This window comes from Cheilinus undulatus, linkage group 9 (genome assembly GCF_018320785.1).
Source record: "Cheilinus undulatus linkage group 9, ASM1832078v1, whole genome shotgun sequence".
Classification (NCBI taxonomy): Eukaryota; Metazoa; Chordata; class Actinopteri; order Labriformes; family Labridae; genus Cheilinus; species Cheilinus undulatus.
The window spans coordinates 38,933,356-38,951,590 of NC_054873.1; the positions used below are offsets into that span (position 1 = coordinate 38,933,356).

The 18,235-nt window shown below is 38.7% G+C and overlaps 1 protein-coding gene across 1 annotated transcript in view; it reads right to left on the reverse strand.

Moving 5' to 3' along the window:
* Positions 1-18,235, reverse strand: part of jph3b (junctophilin 3b) — a 55,288-nt gene that overhangs the window by 1,752 nt on the left and 35,301 nt on the right. The window contains exons 4-5 of the mRNA XM_041796041.1: positions 6,378-6,502; positions 4,551-5,545 (exon numbers count right to left, since the gene is read on the reverse strand). Of these exons, the coding sequence (XP_041651975.1) occupies positions 4,551-5,545; positions 6,378-6,502 (1,120 nt within the window). The remainder of the gene's footprint in view (positions 1-4,550; positions 5,546-6,377; positions 6,503-18,235) is intronic.

Genomic DNA, 18,235 nt, shown 5'->3' on the forward strand with positions numbered 1-18,235 from the left:
TTTGCCTTTAATGCTCTCTATGAAAAAACACTGATTTATAACCATATACATTTGACACTGAAGACCTGCTCAACTCAAATCAGAGAGCAAGAACAGGGGTTCAGAGCATGGGGCAGGTATAACACAGGAAATATTCTCCATTTTCACAGAGCAAAATGACTTTGGAGCAACCATATTAAGGCCAAAAATGTTACTTAATTTGCTTGAAAGCTGCTCTGTTAGTTTTGAATTTGTTATACATACAGTTAAACATGGAGGTCTGAAGTTTGAACTGCTTTGAAGGTTTGTTAGAACAAAAGAAATACTACATAATAACATCACATTTGCAAGGAACACAGTTCAGTCTTTATGTGACACATCAACAAAGCAAACAAAACTGAAATACTGTGAAACTTTTAAGCCACAGACACTTAAGAAAGATATGTCTCTGTTGAAAGAACACAAACACCAATATGCTTTTGCTCCCTGGCCTCACTTCTCACTATCAAGTTAGCTAACTTGTTGCTATTTGCTGAAAAAAAGGTCACACTTTAATTACTTTTCTCTTACTGATAGCCCTAAATGAAATAAAACTTAACAATTTTTCATTTTTTTGTCTTGCTCTTCTTTTCTCAATGCCATTTAATTTGCTGTATAGGCAACTGAGGGTATGTATAAAAAAAGCATTACAATTATAATTTTAGCATCTTCAGAGGATAATACATAGTTGTGTTAGTTGTTGTACATTTCAAGCTGAATGTAGCATGCTATCCCTGGCTTTTTGTGCTAAACCCAGCATATTTATTGGAAAAATACTACATTTGGAATTTAAGCATGCAATGTGTATAATACATAATCCATGTTCTCTAGATGCAGTTTTAAACTGGCTTCTGTCATGTCAGCCTTGAAGACACTATGCTATCCATTAATATTAGTGGCCACCTTTGCTCACACTGATGTAGTCCAAGTCTCCATCAGCATCATAGGCTAAATTCGTGTTAAGTGTCATTGGTAGTTTCTGAAAGCCCCCTTCATTTACTTCATTTACTGCTTGCATCTACAACCAAGACAAATAAACAAGCAAGTTGTCCCATGTTTCTGGAGCTGATGGCATTAAAATGTCATGTTCATGTCATCTTCTTTCTTTACTTCATTTTTTTAATAAAGGCCAAAGCTTCAGTCATCTGGAGAGAAATCTTACTAAGGTATTGTTATGATGATGACTTTGTGCTTTTGTGATGGGAGAGATTTTTCTCCATTCTCCGTGTTGATAAGTGTTTTATGTGTGTGTGTGTGTGTTCAGTTCTATTTTTGTAGAGACTTGATATACATACAGTGACATACAGTAACCCATTGGTTTGTTCTAGAGTGAATTTAGAAGAGATCCACATCAATAAAGTTTGATAAGCTGATTGATAAAAGAATTTCTGGGTAGGTTTGGCTTAATACATTGGTCTCTCTGAAGCAGCATTCTCTTTGTGTATTCGTCTTAGTGTAATTGTGTCTGTGTGTTCTGTGAACCTCCTGAACACGAATATTCTGCTACTATCTGTATATGCTGTAAACCTGCCTAACACAAATCTGCTGCAAACACACAAACACACACACCCCACCTCCAACCACCCTCCATCTCCCTGTCACTGACACATGCCCGCTGATTGGCCACCATTGAAGCAAGGCATAAGCTGTTCCCTAGCAACAGAGTGCTGGTTAACCAATAGGGGGCCTTCTGAGAGGATGGGACTAGTTTGCCAGTCGGCTGTTACTAAGGTGCAGAGAGGATTGCTGGGGTTCTCTCTCTGCTTGTGTGTGTGTGTTGGGTAGGAGTGGGAGTTTGTTCTTATAATGTGCTCAGTGCTCGTCTGTTGATTTCATTCACTACTGCTGCGACCATATTATCATCCAGGATTAGCATGGTCGTGGCTGTTCACCAGCCAAAGTCAAGACGTAGCCAAAAAAAAAATTATTACAACATAATCCCCCTGCTTGCTCATAATGCAAAAACAAAATCTTTCTTTATTTCACAAGGTTAACCCTTGTGCCTCTCCCCTGGATTATCTTAATATGTGGGATAACACTGTGTTATGTCACTGAGGATGGAAAGTATCCTCATGACAGTGAGCAACAAATCCTTTTAGCCAGATCAATGTGTGGCAGTGACATGACAGATATGACAAATGCACCATAGAGCTGCTATCTAGAATGGATGAACAAAACTATGCAGGAGCTCCAACTGTTCAAAGTGGCAACTATCAAAAAAGCTTTATATTACAAGTGAATTAAAAATGAAACAGGCTGCTGATGCTGATGAATCCATGACAGCATTTTCAACAACTTTAAGTGCCTGAAAGCTTGACAGTGTTATTAAATGTTAGCACTCTATTCAGTTTCCAGCAGCAGTTGTATTCTCTTTGAAATTTTAAAGAATGTTATTCAGATATGCAGAGCATGTGCAAAGAAAGTGTCTGTACTTCCATTTCTAATCCAATTTAGCTTGTAAGTCATTTATACTTTTCATACTTTTATTTTTACACATTAAATATTAAAGCTTTGGAATGTAATTGTGAATGAAAAAAAATGCATGGCAATTTTTAATATGATTCCAGAAATGTCTTTCAAAAGAGTAAAAGGACCAAGGCAACAAAAAGCCAAAATGCTAAAAAAAGACATCTGGTGGTAAATCTCACCATTAAAAAAGTAAGCTTGGTTGGTAACATGGTTGGTTTAAAATAGAGCACCCCTGAGAGTCCTTCTGAAGTGAAAATCGTGAGGGATTCACCACGGTGAGAAAGGCTACTCTGACAATTTAACAATAATGTTTTTAGCATAACTGTAAAGAATCTGGGCATTTTATCACGTACACAACACAAAACTAGAAAAGCACTCAGAGAGCACAGACCTCCGCCATTAGCCCTATCTCCCAATAGTGAAGAATCCTTTAACAAGGTTCCTGGAGGGGAGCAGGTTGCCTAGGGGTTAAAGGCGCTCCCCATGTACGCCTGGGTTCGAATCCAGCCTGAGGCCCTTTACTGCATGTCTCACCTCCACTCTTGACCCTGTTTCTGACTCTATCCACTGATCTCCTCTATCTAATAAAGTCACAAAAAGGCAAAAATGCCTGGATCCAGACGGTGATCCGGCTCACTCTCAAAATCTAATTCGCCGATTACTCCCTCCCCGGTGGGGTGGAGACACAGTGAGGCAAAGCATTGGCTTCGCTACGTGTGGAAGTCGTGGCAGAGGGTGAATATTCCCTTATTCCTCCCAGCATTGTGAGTGTTCTCGCTACAATTCGCTGTCTTTCTCTCTGTTATGCTCCGACTCGTGCCCTCGACCGGGCATGCCTGTTTCAAACCCTATAAACTCCACAATGTTGAATAAGTTACTCATGTCCGCCATCTCCTGGTGTAAAGTGGTAACAGTGCAGACTTCTGCCATTAACCCTATCTCCCAATAGTACAGAATCCTTTAAAAAATTCCTGGATCCAGAAGGTGAACCAGATCACTCCCAAAATCTAATCAGTTCTTCCTTATGCCATTTCTGACATTTCCTGAAAATTTCCTGAAATTCCATGTATGACTTTTTGAGTTATGTTGCTAACAAACAAACAAACAAACAAACAAACCAACAAACCCACCCGATCACATAACCTCCTTGGCAGAGGTAATTATTCAAGATGAAGAGAATAAGACAAATCTGCACATAAGGGAAAAAGCCATAAACCAGTATTAGATGGCTGTGATCTTTGGGCCCTTACAAAGCATTGCCATGAAATCAGACACGATTATGTAATGCACCTCAGAAATATCTCCAAAAACCAGTGGGCACAGTTCATCACCGCAACCAAAGAGGAAACTTAATAAAGGAGATCCAGAAACATCAATGTCCTTTAAGGGCCCAAGGTCATTTAAGTTTTACCGAGGAGTGAGAAACTGACCTGTGGACTGAAAAGTCAAAAATTGGAAATTCTGTTTGGACATGATAAGCACCAAATCCTCAGATCTTCTCATCAGTGCAAAGTTGAAAAGTAAGCATCCGTGATGGTGTAGGGGCTATTTGGGGTGCATAGGACAGGAATCTTTTATAATTCTGAAGTACCATTAATGCTGAATGCTATACAGAGGTGCAACATAATGTCAGGTAAACTGCGTCTTTTAAAAGGCAGTTCTGCTTATTTTAACAACACAATACCACATCCTGTAAGTATTACAACAGCATGGCTTGTGCTTTTTCTTTTTTTTTTTTAGCAAGGTCTGGTTTCTCATTTAAAAAAGAAGATAAAACATAAACTTAGAGCTACAAAAGGCACTTCTTTGCTTACAAAATGTTGCAGGTTTAACATATATAGCCTAAATATTTAATGGCTTTTTGTTGTTCGTAGTCGTTTGTGAGGTAAGGGCTTTGATAATCACAATACAAATGTTTTTGTCCTGAAGTTTAGCTTAAGCTTTACTTCAGGTTTCAGACTTTGGAAGTTAGGAAGGACTTAGGAAATTCTAAATAGCTATGTTGAGAGTATCAAAGTCATGATGTGTGTAACAGAGTTGAGTGAGTCGTTTATGTGTCTTACCGAGTTGCATTTTTTTTGCAGAAGGTTATGGTCTTGTTGCTCTGGTGTGATGGGGGAGGACTTTAGGGGAGGGGAGAGTGTTAGATCCCGCCGTAGAGGCCGTGATTCCATCTTATCCACTGTTTTGTCCAGTTTGTGCGCCAAGTCTTTACCCCCCTCCCGCCCTTCTTTACCCTCTCTTCCTTCCCTCCTCTCCTTCCCATCTCGGTTCTTATGCCTCTGTCGTTGCACTGTGTGCGAGCGCCCTTCTCCTTGAAGATGACTGTGCCCATGCCTCTCTTCCCCATGCCCATGGGGCTTGTGGGTAGCTGAGTCTCTGGGCTGTAAAGGCTTCATCTCCATCTCGTAATTGCTTATTTTTTCCTCATCCTGCTCAAGCAGCCTGCCACTCCTGCCATGCACACCCCTGTGCCCTGACGTCCAAGAGGCAGAAGAGGACGACTCTGTCCACTTGTCCCTTCTGGTCTGTCTATGATTTGATGACCCATGCTCCCTGGACTTGTGATTGGAGGAGCTATGTTTGTGGCCATTGGTCCGACTTGCTCCTCTTCCACTAACCCCACCAGACTTTGGAAACATACCTCTTCTCTTGTCCTCATTCCACGTGCTGGCTCTTGGATACTCTCCCTTTCCTCCTATATGAGCCCCCCCACTTCCTCCCTCCATTAATACCTGGATCTCTGTCTGCCCCCCTCCCCCACTCTTTTCAGCTTTTTCAACCATATCCCTTCCCCTGTCAGTGTGGTCCACAGCACTTTGTCGGTGGAAGCGGGCACTCTTGCTGCGCTGTGTAGGCCGAGCTGGGGGAGGAGGGGTATGGGGGGGTGAGGAAGAAGGGGGACTGAGGTCAGGGGTGGCAGCATCATTAGAGGGATCGTCCGAGCCTGTGCTTTTTACATAGAGGTCTGGGCTGTCTGCCGTGCCAGCGCTACTTGACAATCCCTCCCCCTCCATCTCACTGGACACCTGACGTTTTGGACGCTGGACCTCCGTGCCTACACAAAGCAGAGGGAAACAGAAAAATGACACAAGTGATGGAGATCTACTGTACCCGCATCAGTTCAGCAAAGAGCTCAGAGCATGGGGGCTGAACAAAACTTATGTTACAACTAAAATAATGTTTTTTGGCTCTGTCTTTGGTACACAGTGACAAGTTGAATGTTGTGACAGCTACAGAACAAGTGACAATCACTAGCACTAAGGCTGCTGGTAACATTTTTTTGCCCTTTTTAGACTGATTTTGATATTTAAAATTACATTAAATAAATCAAAAGCTGTCATTGACTTATTTGTACTGTGGTAAATAGCAAGCACTGGCAGTTGCATGGTCGTGGGCATGGGAAACAATCCCACTGAGTACAAATGTAGCATTAATAAATGAAAAGTCATTTTGTCAAAACTTTTAATTTTGGACTGAATGCAAGATTGATTCTGGGATTGGCTCATTGGTTCCAGGCCTATTGCTTTTCCAAAAGATTGAAAACCCTGCTTTTTACATAGAAAAATAACCAAAATTTATATCCATCTCTGGGGTAATACTGTATGCATCATCAGTCAGCGAGCGCATGTGTACCATTGTGGGTTGGCCACCCACAGAGCTGTACAGGTTTGACTGACAAAGCCAGAAACTCAAAACTTGAAGGTGGTGTACACTGACCTTTTACATCAACCCACACACATACACACAGCAGCATGCATGCATTTAATTATGGAGGTAGAAGCACACACAAACTGTTGTCATGTCTTCAAGGCTGAGTTTTCAGGTTATAGCTAGGTGCTGATTATTGAAAAAATGTATGATTTGATTTTGAGAGTGAGTGTGCTCACCATTTCCTGGGTGCTGGAAGGAAGGAGAAAATTGTTTGGCGGTAACCCTTGCCATGCGGCTCTCATCTTGGGCTTTTTGAGCTGCTCCTACTGCTGCCTCTGCTTTACCCTGTGCATGAGCTGTCCTAAAAACAGAAGACAGGAAAGCAAATATGTGGTTTTCAATTTTTAAATTAATCTGATTTGCAAAAGGAAGTACATCAAAACAGCGTCACAGTCAGTGGTTTATGAAAGTGCTAAATCCAAGAAAATGTAGGAAACAGAATGGAAAGTGGGATATTAAGCAATATGAACCCTTTTTATATTTGAGAAACACAGGCATAACTTGTCTTGTATACATGTCAAATTCTTCACAGAATATGGATGTTGTTTAGCATCAGAATCAGGAATACTTTTATCAGCCCAAGGGAGAATTAACATTGTTTGTTTTGCTTAAAGACTGCAAAAAAAATCACTATCATTGTTTTGCTGCATAAGAAGAACACTTTATACACTAACATGAATCCGCTTTTTTCTCCCTTAGTCGTCCAACAGAGTAGAAAAAAATTATTTATGGGAGCTTGTTACTGGAATCTGTGACTTTTCTGTTCAAACATAAACAACAGCCACTTTATTAGGTACACCTGCTTGTTAACACAAATAACTAATCAGCCATTCAAATGAGAGCAACTCAATGCATTAAGGCATGTAGACGTGGTAAAGACAACTTGCTGAAGTTCAAACCAAGCATGAGAATGTGGAAGAAAGGGGATTTAATTGACTTTGAATGTGGCATGGTTGTTGGTGCCAGACAGGCTGGTCTGAGTAATTCAGAGACTGACGATCTACTGAGATTTTCACGCACAACCACCTCTAAGGTTCATAGAGAATGGTCCAAAAAAGAGAAAATATTCTGTGAGTGGCAATTGTATGGATGAAAAAGCCTTGTTGATGTCAGAGGTCGGAGGAGAATGGGCAGGCTGGTTTGAGATGATGGAAAGGCAACAGTAACTTAAATAACCATTTGTTACAACCAAGAGGTGCAGAATAACCCTCTCTGAAGGAACAACATGTGGAACCTTGAAGCAGATGGGCTGCAGCAGCTGAAGATCACAACGGGTGCCAATCCTGTCAGCTAAGAACAGGAAACTAAGGCTACAATTCACACGGGCTCAACAAAATTGGACAGTAGAAGATTGGAAAAATGTTTCTTGTTCTCTGGTCTTGATCTGCGTCTTAAATTCAAATGCGACATTCAGATGGTAGGGTCAGAATTTGCTGTAAACAACATGAGAGCATGGATCCATCCTGCCTTGTACGGTTCAGACTGGTGGTGGTGTTGTGATGTGCGGGTATATTTTCTTGGCACACTTTGGGCCCATTAGTACCAATTGAGCATCACTGAAAACAACACAGCACACCTGAGTATTGTTGATGACCAAGTCCAATCCCTTTATGAACACAGTGTACCCATCTTCTGATGAGTTCACTGTACTCCAATGGCCTCCACAGTCACCAGATCTCAATCCAGTAGAGTATTTTTTGGATCTGGTGAAATGGAAGATTCGCATTATGGATATGCAACAACCAAATTTTCAGTCTCTGGTGATTGTTTCCAAGACCTTGTTGAAACTATACCACAAAGAAGTAAGACAGTTCTGAAGGCAAAAGGAAGTCCAACCTGGTACTGGCAAGGTTTCCCTTATGTGGCAAATGTTTTAGTGCTCATTGTTATGCTATGGCCATAAAAGTGATCATTTTGGTTAATTCATTGTTACAAAATAGTATCAACTTTATATTTTTGTTTTCTCTCATTTATTACCCGCACAGATGAAATCAGCAGGGGGTTATGTAAAGGGTTCCGTACCTTTCTTTGTAAAGGGTTCCATAGCTTGTTTGTTTCTTTGTTTGTATGTGTACAAGGTAACTCGAGAACGGAAAGTCAGATCTTCCCCAAACTTTCAGGGAATATTGGGATAGTGACAGGGAAGAATCGATAAGATTTTGGTGATGATCCGCGCAACCGTTCGGTTTTTCTCGGACTTTGAAATTTTGAACACCATAGTAATCAATGGGAGCGTGAGTTCCTCATTGGTGCTGCTTAGGCGTGGGTCTGCTGCCTCAGACGGCCATTCTAGTTTTTATTCATTTATTTGAAAGCATTTAGAGCATTGAAGTTTGAGAAACGCAAGTGATACAGACATTGTTAAATTTGATTATTCTTATAAGGAAGACTATTTCTAGACAGGCAAATCAGTGCTTACACAATGCATGTTTTTTTTTTCTTATATATGCATCTAAGACTTGTGCAAAAGAATACTTTGGGGAATAAGAAATAAAAAATATTTTTTTCGGAGCGCAGATGGTCTAGTGGTTTAAGGCACTACCCATGTATGCGGGTGGCCCAGGTTCGAATTCGGCCTGTGGCCCTTTACTGCATGTCTCTCCACACTCTCTTCCCTGTTTCCTAGTCTATCCAGTGTCCTTACTCTATCAAATAAAGGCATGAAAAGGCCCGACAATAAATCTTTAAAAAGAAAGAAAAATAATTTTGTAGGGAGGTGGAGGTTTACTGAAAAGTTTTACAGGGTTTTCTGAATGAAAAATAAAGGCAGAAGCAGAGAACCAGGAAAAAAAGGAACTCACATGATGATTATAGAAGCACAGAGACTTGACAAGAAATAAGAGACAGGGACAATGAGTCTAATCTAGGACTCATTCTAAACTCTTTCTTCATTTCTGTAATCATTATAAACTAGCTGATTATGATTACAGGGATGATGCACACCTGTAACGCTAAGGAGATTTCCGGTAAGTGTGTGTGCATGTGTTTGTGTGTTAGACCTGGGGCTTGCTGATGAAATGAGGACAGAAGATTGCAGTGAATGGCTCTGTCCACAAAGCACAGTGACTCACTGGTGTGTTTATCTAGGGCCAGCTAATCACAGGTAGCCTGATGCCTCATCAGTTACATCAGCACAAATAACTACAAGCCGGGTGAATCACTTTCTTATCATACAGAAAACTAGTATTGATTTTATCATCAGGTAAATGGAAAGCTGATGGGTTTGTTTTTTAAATTCTGAATCTGACCTTTGACCTTTAGCTCACACAGATCACACTGAAAACCTCCTTTTAATATCTTTACAATGTCAGTCTCTAAGAAAATTGGATTAAGATCCTGAGCCTTGATCCTGATTACCGTTGTGCTCTCATGCATGCGTTAAGTTGCAGCAAATTGTCACAGTCTTTCTTCTCTCAGGGATTCACAAAATAAAATAACTAATAATGATTAAAAAAAAAGAGCACAAGAGCACAAGCTGCCACATATGACCTTGTTTGTATAGGATCATATCTGTATGCTTGAGGTCTTACTGCAAGATACAGATGAGGACAAAGGACAAAATTATTACCCCCCCCCCCCATGAAAAAAATATATGTTGATGCTCACATAGCTCACATACCAAGTGTCAAGAACTGGAGTGAGAGGAATCTTCAAGAAATTTAGTGAGACCCACACAGTACAGAACAAGCCTGGCAGAGGTTGGAAGAGAAAGATTTCAAAGAATCTGGAAAGAAAATGAGTGGGAGATGTGTCTAAAGACCCCAGAAAAACTGTAAAGACACCTTAGTGAATGACTTAGCCAAGTCAGGAATTGTAGTCTAAGAGAAGACAATCACTAGAGCCCTGCATAGGAACTGTGAGGCTGCAGACCAAGAAAAACTCCACTTCTTCAGAAAGGAAAACTTCAAGATGGACTGAAGTCTGCTAAAGACAATCTGGAGAAAGATGATCTATACTGGAATCATGTCCTTTAGTCAGATGAGACCAAACTAGAGTTCTTTCCCATAGATTTTGTTTATGTTTGGAGAAAGGGAGAGGCATATCACCCAAAGAACACCGTCCCCACAGTAAAACACAGTGGTGGGAGTATTGCTGTGGGGATGCTTCAGTGTATCTTGTAAAGATGAAAGGAATCGTGAAGAAAGAAGAATATGTGAAGTTTTGAAAGAAAACCTCAGGCAGTCAGCAGAAAAAGGACCAAAAAAATACGTGGCTCCTGCAATGCGTTTGGGGGCAGGTTAGTATGACCTAGTGTGCTCCTGTTTCTTACTTAGAAATTCTTGCCAATGTAGTGTACAAGAGGAGATTTCTTGCATTTCTTACAACATTGCATACTATGAAATAGGATAATGCAACATAAAAAATGTGATGTCATATTTAGTATGAAAAGTATGAGGGTACTGGTTCAGGACAGAGCCAAAGGAAGCAGTCAGAAGGCCAGCCTGTGACTGAGTTATCTGGAATCTACACAGGAAATCATCAAGAAGCCTCTTTAGACTTGATATCGTTTTGTGACTGTTTATCCATGTTGACACTGCTGCCTATCCCCTTAGACACTTTCTGGTGTCTTGTGGAAAAGTCTAGAGACCAAAAAAAGTCTGCTTCCCAAACTTTCCACCGACCTCTGATACAAATGTGAATCAGCATAGATATCAACATTTTTGTGCATGTGTATAAGATTGCAATCCCACTGTCTCCTATCAGTGGCTGTACAGCAACCACAGAAATAAAATTATAAATAAACAAATAAGTAAGATTATTTTTCTTGGTGCAACTGGATAGTTGGAGAATACAAAATGGTTTTCAGCTGTTGTCCCAGTCATTCCCAGCTGATGTGTAACGATTTTTAAAAAGTTCAAAACACTGCAGTTTTCATTGCAGCTTCTTTAAACACTGCAGCAAAACCAGTTTTAGGCTGCAAGAATCTCAGAAAGGCTTCAAGGGACTGATTAATGATTATGCAAGCCTGAAGAGAACTATTTGCTACCTAAGATTTACTGAACCATTATATTACCAGGAAAATTTCTTTCCAGATATAAAATCTTGCTCACATGGGAGTCTTGCCAAGACAGTAGCACAGAAGTTTCACAGAGAAAATAAACAACTGAACACAGCAGATATAAATTACATCAGGGAATAAATTAACAGCATTAAGCAGTAAGATGTGCAAACACTTGTCAAATGATCTTGTACTCATGCTGAGTAAAGCTTTCATAAACTTTATTTTTCTATATAACTATCTCTACCTTACTTCTTAAACCACATGAATAACAGAGGTATTTAAATAAATGAATGACTCTTTTGAACTAGAGACAGTCTTCATGGATGAGAAATGAAGCCATTGCCAAAGTGCTGAAAACTGCATTTCTTCAAATCATATCTCGATTTAAAGTCATGTATTATTAGGAATGATGGCTTTGAGTGAGTGGTGGTTGCTGCTAGCTGTCTCCTTGGCAACTGTAGTGACTGAAGTTAGCCTCTTGACCATGTTTAATGCTCTAATCTCACAGAGATATTTAATGCAACAATTTAATAAAGCTTAATTTGCAGGTTTCAGTTTTAATATGTCATCAAGATGTTCTGCTCTTTTGTCAATTGTAGGAAACACTTGTAACATTTATGGCCATTTCTATTTTACCACAATCACACCTGGTTCATTAGCTCGTTATCTTTTTGCAGCCCATGCGTAGCAGTAAGATGTCATTGGCTTTCCTGACCACTGGCCATAATTCAGAGTAGATCAGGAGGTTTAACAGCAAGGCAGGATTTTTGGCCATCCAGGTAACTTTTGGGTTACCTCTGGTTTTCTGTACTATACACTTCTTCCCTGGTTAGATCACCATGGTAACACATGCTTAACACCAGACCTGCCCTAAAGCAGGTCCTTTCTAGAATGAGTGATCAATCTGTATCTAACTCCACCTACGGACCAATCAGATCTCTTGAAGTGAGAGTGAAGAGTGGGGGGAGACAGACAAACATTGTGTCCTTTACTGTATGATTGTTCTCATGGAACATGTGCTCATGAGTTCTTATCTTACAGCAGATACTGATCAAAGTATTGAATGCTTCTACTTTTTGCATGTATAAGATATAAAATTGGGCATAATGACCACTTTCATTTACGTTTTCATATTAATTTCATAAGCTCCACACTGCTCTGTGCAGCTACTTTGGGGCTGCATCTGAAATATTACATGTCAGAGATGCCACATGAGAAAGTACACCGCTTTCCACTTTATTATGCAAATGACATTTTTCTCTTATTTTCCTAAATATTAATGCAAATGACAGCCAGAATATTTTTCAAGCCATCAGCCGTTAGAGCATAATTCAAATGTTTTTGAACAAACTTCATAACGATAACCACTATTTTAAAAAAAATAAAAACCTCAAAATGCACTGTTCCACATTATTATGCAAAACATAATAAAATGGTCATTTGTTGAATTTGCAGCATTAGGAGGTCATATTTACTGAAATCAAAAGCTATTTTAATCAAAAACATCTTAAGGCAAAGTTACATGTTAACATAGGAGCCCTTCTTTGATATCACCTTCACAATTTTGCATCCATTGAACTTGTGGGTTTAGGCGAGTTTCTGCTTGAATCTCTTTGCAAGATGTCAGAATATCCTCCCAGAGCTGCTGTTTTGATGTGAGCTGCCTCCCACTCTCATAGATCTTTTGCTTGAGGATGCTCCAAAGGTTCTCAACAGGGTTGAGGTCAGGGGAGGATGGGGCCACACCATGAGTTTCTCTCCTTTTATGCCCATAGCAGCCAATGACACAGAGGTATTCTTTGCAGCATGAGATAGTGCATTGTCATGCATGAAGAAAATTTTGTTACGGAAGGCACGATTCTTCTTTTTGTACCATGGAAGAAAGTGGTCAGTCAGAAACTCTATATACTTTGCTGAGGTCATTTTCACACCTTCAGGAACCCTAAGGGGCCTACCAGCTCTGTCCTCATGTTTCTGGCCCAGAACATGACTCCACCCCCTCCTTGCTGACATCACAGCCTTATTGGGACATGGTGGCCATCCACCAACCATCCACTACTCCTCCATCTGGACCATTCAGGGTTGCACGGCACTCATCAGTAAAAAAGACAGTTTGAAAATGAGTCTTCATGTATTTCTGGGCCCACTGCAACCATTTCTGCTCGTGAGCACTGGTTAGGGGTGGCTGAATAGTAGGTTTGTACAAGACTGCAAGCCTCCGGAGAATCCTACACCTTGAGGTTGGTGGGACTCCAGAGGCACCAGCAGCTTCAAATACCTGTTTGCTGCTTTGTAATGACATTTTAGCATCTGCTCTCTTAATCCGATGTATCTGTCCATCAGAAACCATCCTTATTATGCCTTTATCTGCATGAACCCATCTGTGCTCTGAATCAGCCACAAATGTCTTCAATGTTAACATGTAACTTTGCTTGTTAAGATGTTTTTGATCGAACTAGCTTTTGATTTCAATTAATAGGCCTCCCTAATGCTGCAAATTCAATGAATGACCATTTTTAGTTCTTTACAACCTATAAAATCTTTTCAAACTCTGTTTTGCATAATAATGTGGAACAGTGCATTTTGAGGTTTTTATTTTTTTAAAAATAGTGGTTATCATTATGGAGTTTGTTCAAAAACATTTGAATTATGCTCTAATGGCTGATGGCTTGAAAAATATTCTGACTGTCATTTGCATTAATATTTAGGAAAATAAGAGAAAAACGTCATTTGCATAATAATGTGGAAAGCAGTGTAATTATAATAGAAAGAGACAAAAGTTATGATACTCAGATGTATTGTGATTGCATTTGAAGTATTCTGTTCTTTAATTTCCAAGTTTTAAACAGCATTTGTTGTTCAAATATTTAGATTAAGTCAGGTCGAATACACTTTGCCTCAAATCCCACACTGAATAAGTTGATGGTGTGTAAGGTAATATGCTCAGTTGTTTGATGGTTTTTATCCAAGCCATTTAGTTATTTTCAAGCCAGTTTGGGAGAAAATCTATTTTTCTCTGTTACTTTATGTTCGAAGCACATTAATGCTTTTTGTCTCCTTCTATAAATCTTTATCTTTGTCATCTCTCTTTTCTAATTCTCTCATTTCACACGTTTGTAGTTTTCTCTCGGCATTCAAGCCTTAACACTTGTTGAAAAAGTAAATAATTTCTTGAGGTCTAAAACAATAAATGTACAGTTATTGATCATGCTGTTGATCTGTTCCAGCTGCTTATCAGAAAGCCAAAATTCCACTTTTTTATACACAAACTGCTATCAACCTATTTTATAATGCCATTTTCATACTTCAGTCATTTCAATTTTAAAATAATAAGGATGATAATAATAATAATAATAACTATTATTTTTGATTATTATTATTATTAGTAGTAGTAGTAGTAGTAGTAGTAGTATTGCTATTATTGCCGTTGTTGTTTTTGTTCTTATTATTATTACTGTCTATTAGGTTACAATAATGTCAAAATGCATAATCTGTTTCTTTCCAACTGCTAAAAATTTAACATGACACTTTTCAACTTAGATGAATCTTCATCCCAGCATAATTAGACAAGTAAAAAATAGGTTTTTAAGTGCAAATTAGGTAATTTCATCCATGTTTAATAAATGATTTTTACATCACATTAAACTGCCTCAGATATTCAGTATTGGCTGCTATTTCTACCACAGACTTTGTTTGCAAATAATCTGGCAAGTCATCCATTGATCTGTTAGAAAATCTTGTGATATGATTGGCCATGGGGGATTCAGCAGATGAATACTCGGTTTGGCTGAATAAGATGCAGTAATTAGAGGAGCTTTCAGTATGGGACTGCCTTTGACACTGCTTGGATGTGATGGGTTTTAAAATGCACACTTCATTGGCTGCAGCCTCTTAAATGGGCCTCTTGCAGAAATGACCAAGTACTTAGTGCTTTTGGTGTAGTGAGGGGTTACGGATATAGGATTTTCCTTCAGGACATTCTTTCAAGTGTGTTGCTATTGTTAAGAGTCCAACTAGAAAGTTGAGAGCTGAGGGCTAGATGTATGATGTCTCACTGTGGTTAGTTGTGATATAAGCACTTTCAGAAAACACGTTTTTTTTTTTTTTACATTTGTTAAATCAAAATAGTTGTCAGTTGACCTGCTACCAGAGCCATGAACCCATTACTACAAATGAAACCAGAAAGCTTCTCACACCAAAAACTTCTTTATAAAACAGATCCACAAAGAATATGTGCCCAATAACAGCACCAGGATTTACACAGAATGAGCACCTACCGTTAGCCCCCACTTTTACTCCACAACATTTCTACAGACCCTCTCGTTACTCACTACTTTTTCCTCTGAACTTAGCAGATGACTTTTTTCCACAGTCTGATTAGCAAGATAATAATCTCTGTCTACATGGAGTTGTTGTACCTGTATTATATCAGGCAGCTCCAGGGCAGAGCTAGCACCTAGAAAAAGACAAACGACTCTGACCAGGTCAGAGACAGAGACAGACTTTAAAAGCTGATAGTTCCTTGAATCTTGTAGTATGCACCTTTAATCTAACAACAATAATCAAATGTTAAAATGCATATTCAAACCAGTAGGACTAAAGCTAGTTTTTCAAGATTAAAAGGCAACATCATGTTACATCATGATGTGTAAAAGGTTTTAAAATGACAGATGAAGGCAAACAAAATGCTTAATGTGTTTAAATGTAATTTCAAGGAATTTTAAGGAAATGTAAGTCTGGGTCAGAAAAATCAATGAAAACAGTTGTTAAGATGCAAAAAGTTATCTAAGCAGTTTTAAATGATTTAATTGGTTGATTTTTGCAGATGGGTTAATGTTTTGGCACTTGTCTCTTTCGCATCATTTGCACTATTTAGGATGTTGAATCAGCGTAATTCTTTCCAGCATTTTGATAACTGTATATATTACTTGTAGTTGCACTGGTCATTGAGAGGATTTTGTACTGTTCTACTGAACTATTTTCGTAAAAACACATTGACTTAATGAGGGCGACTTTGTACTACTTTCATCAGGTAATGCTGCCACCTGTATAAGGCCCACTTAATTACTTAACCAGCCTTGATTTAAAAAAAATTGTAAATGATTTCTAAAAGAAATAAAACTTAATATATCAAAATGTACAGTGATGTGATCTTTGACTGCACTTGAGCAATGTGAAAATTCCTTTTAAAATTTTTTAAAGAGTACTTTGAATACTTAAGTATTTTTTTTTAAAAACAGGTGCTCCAGTAATTTACCTAAGCTAATGAATAGACTGAGCTACTTTCACTTGTATAGGAGTAAAATTTGAATAGGAACATCTTTACTTTTACCTGAGGTTAAGTACTTAGACCACCACTGACCACATCCTATCTGCATGAGAGGTTTTTCTTTGTACATCAATATACGCTGTTATATGCGTTAATGTGTAGGTAAGGGAAGAGGGACTTGAAGTTCGAAACCTCTACTTTAAATGATCAAATGTCATTTTAAATTCACCAATACTCCTCAAATACTGCTACTCGCAGTCAGCTGGAGGATTTTCTTGGACAATACATGTAATTGCTTTCTGATAAGAAGTGTGGGACACGTGTGGCAGCAGTGTATGATATGTTTGATATACCTAATTTTTTATACATGTTCTATTGAAAAGGAGTTCATGCCAGGGCCCTGTGACACTAAGGTACATGGTTGTAAATTAAAAAGTCATCTAATGACTTGAACTAGCAACTGAGTAAGTAGAGAGAGGAAAAGATAGAGTAAGAGTGAAATTGTGCACATTTAATGCATACTGTAAGTTTCAGTGACATTAAATTGCACCAACTTTACACCCATATTGGTGCTGGCCTTTATGAAGTAGTTGCTATGCCCAACAAGGCTTATTTGCATAAGAATTAAACAGTTTTGCTCAATTTAATGTCATCTAATTTAAGTGCATGCAAATTAGATAGGTGCAGCTAGAATAATTTGCACTGATTCACCTTTTGATTAGCTTTGTGGAATGTACCCTTTTTTTTGTCTCAGGTTTAGCGGGTGTAAGATTAGTACAATCCTTTTGTGGCTCCAGCCCAATTCTCGTATAGAATCTGTAAATAAAATGTGAGATTCTCTTGATGTTCTGATGTCATATCAGATGTGGTCTCAATCCACGAAAACAAAAACAGCAAAACAGAAAAAAAGCAGTTGTTGAGTTTGTTTTGCTGTGGGAAAAGCTAGATGGAGGATGAAGGATGCACATAAAGTTTTTTAATCATACCGCTTACAAAGTTTTACTAATAATCTATTGTCTCTTGTCAAAACTAGCTTTTTTGTCGCAGAATACTCCTGTCCAAAAGTTTGTTGGTGCAATCATGAAGGTAAGAGAAACTCACTGATATCATAAATCCAACCATGCTCATTGTTTTAGTTTAAGAAAGAGTTATAATGACAGCACACACTCATTTCCTCTCAGCAGAGCAGATTCATTATAGTCTGAACAGCTCCTGATGGTCTTGCTTCATTTGTTGTTTCCCTTTTCTTACCTCTCTCTTTGTACTGTAAGTCTGTATTCCAAAACCCACAATCTCCTTCTACAAGGTAATTACAGTTCCTGAATGAGTGTGAACATCTTAAAAGATACCTATTAAACCCCAAACTGTACTAAAGGCATCTTTCTTTTTCTCTCACACATCTTTTCATCAGATTTCCTGTAGACTTACTGATATTCTGAGTGAATTATGCTCTTTTAAAAAATTCTCAAAGCAGCTATTCAGCTGTTGACACTGACAATCACTCCAGCCATAAGCAAATGAATAATGGCTGTATAGTTGTTACGTGTGAACTGTCATTCATTTATGCTGACTGACTGTTGTGTGCAGACAGTTGAGCAAATGAAAACAAATGTTTTAAGCAACACCCACACAGTTTTGAGAAATTGTCAAAACAGCATGATAATGACTTCCTTGTCAACTGTGAATGCAAAAGCAATTTATTCCCATAGAAGGGGTTCCCTTGGAAGATAAGGTAAAATTACACAGCAAACACCTTAACTGAA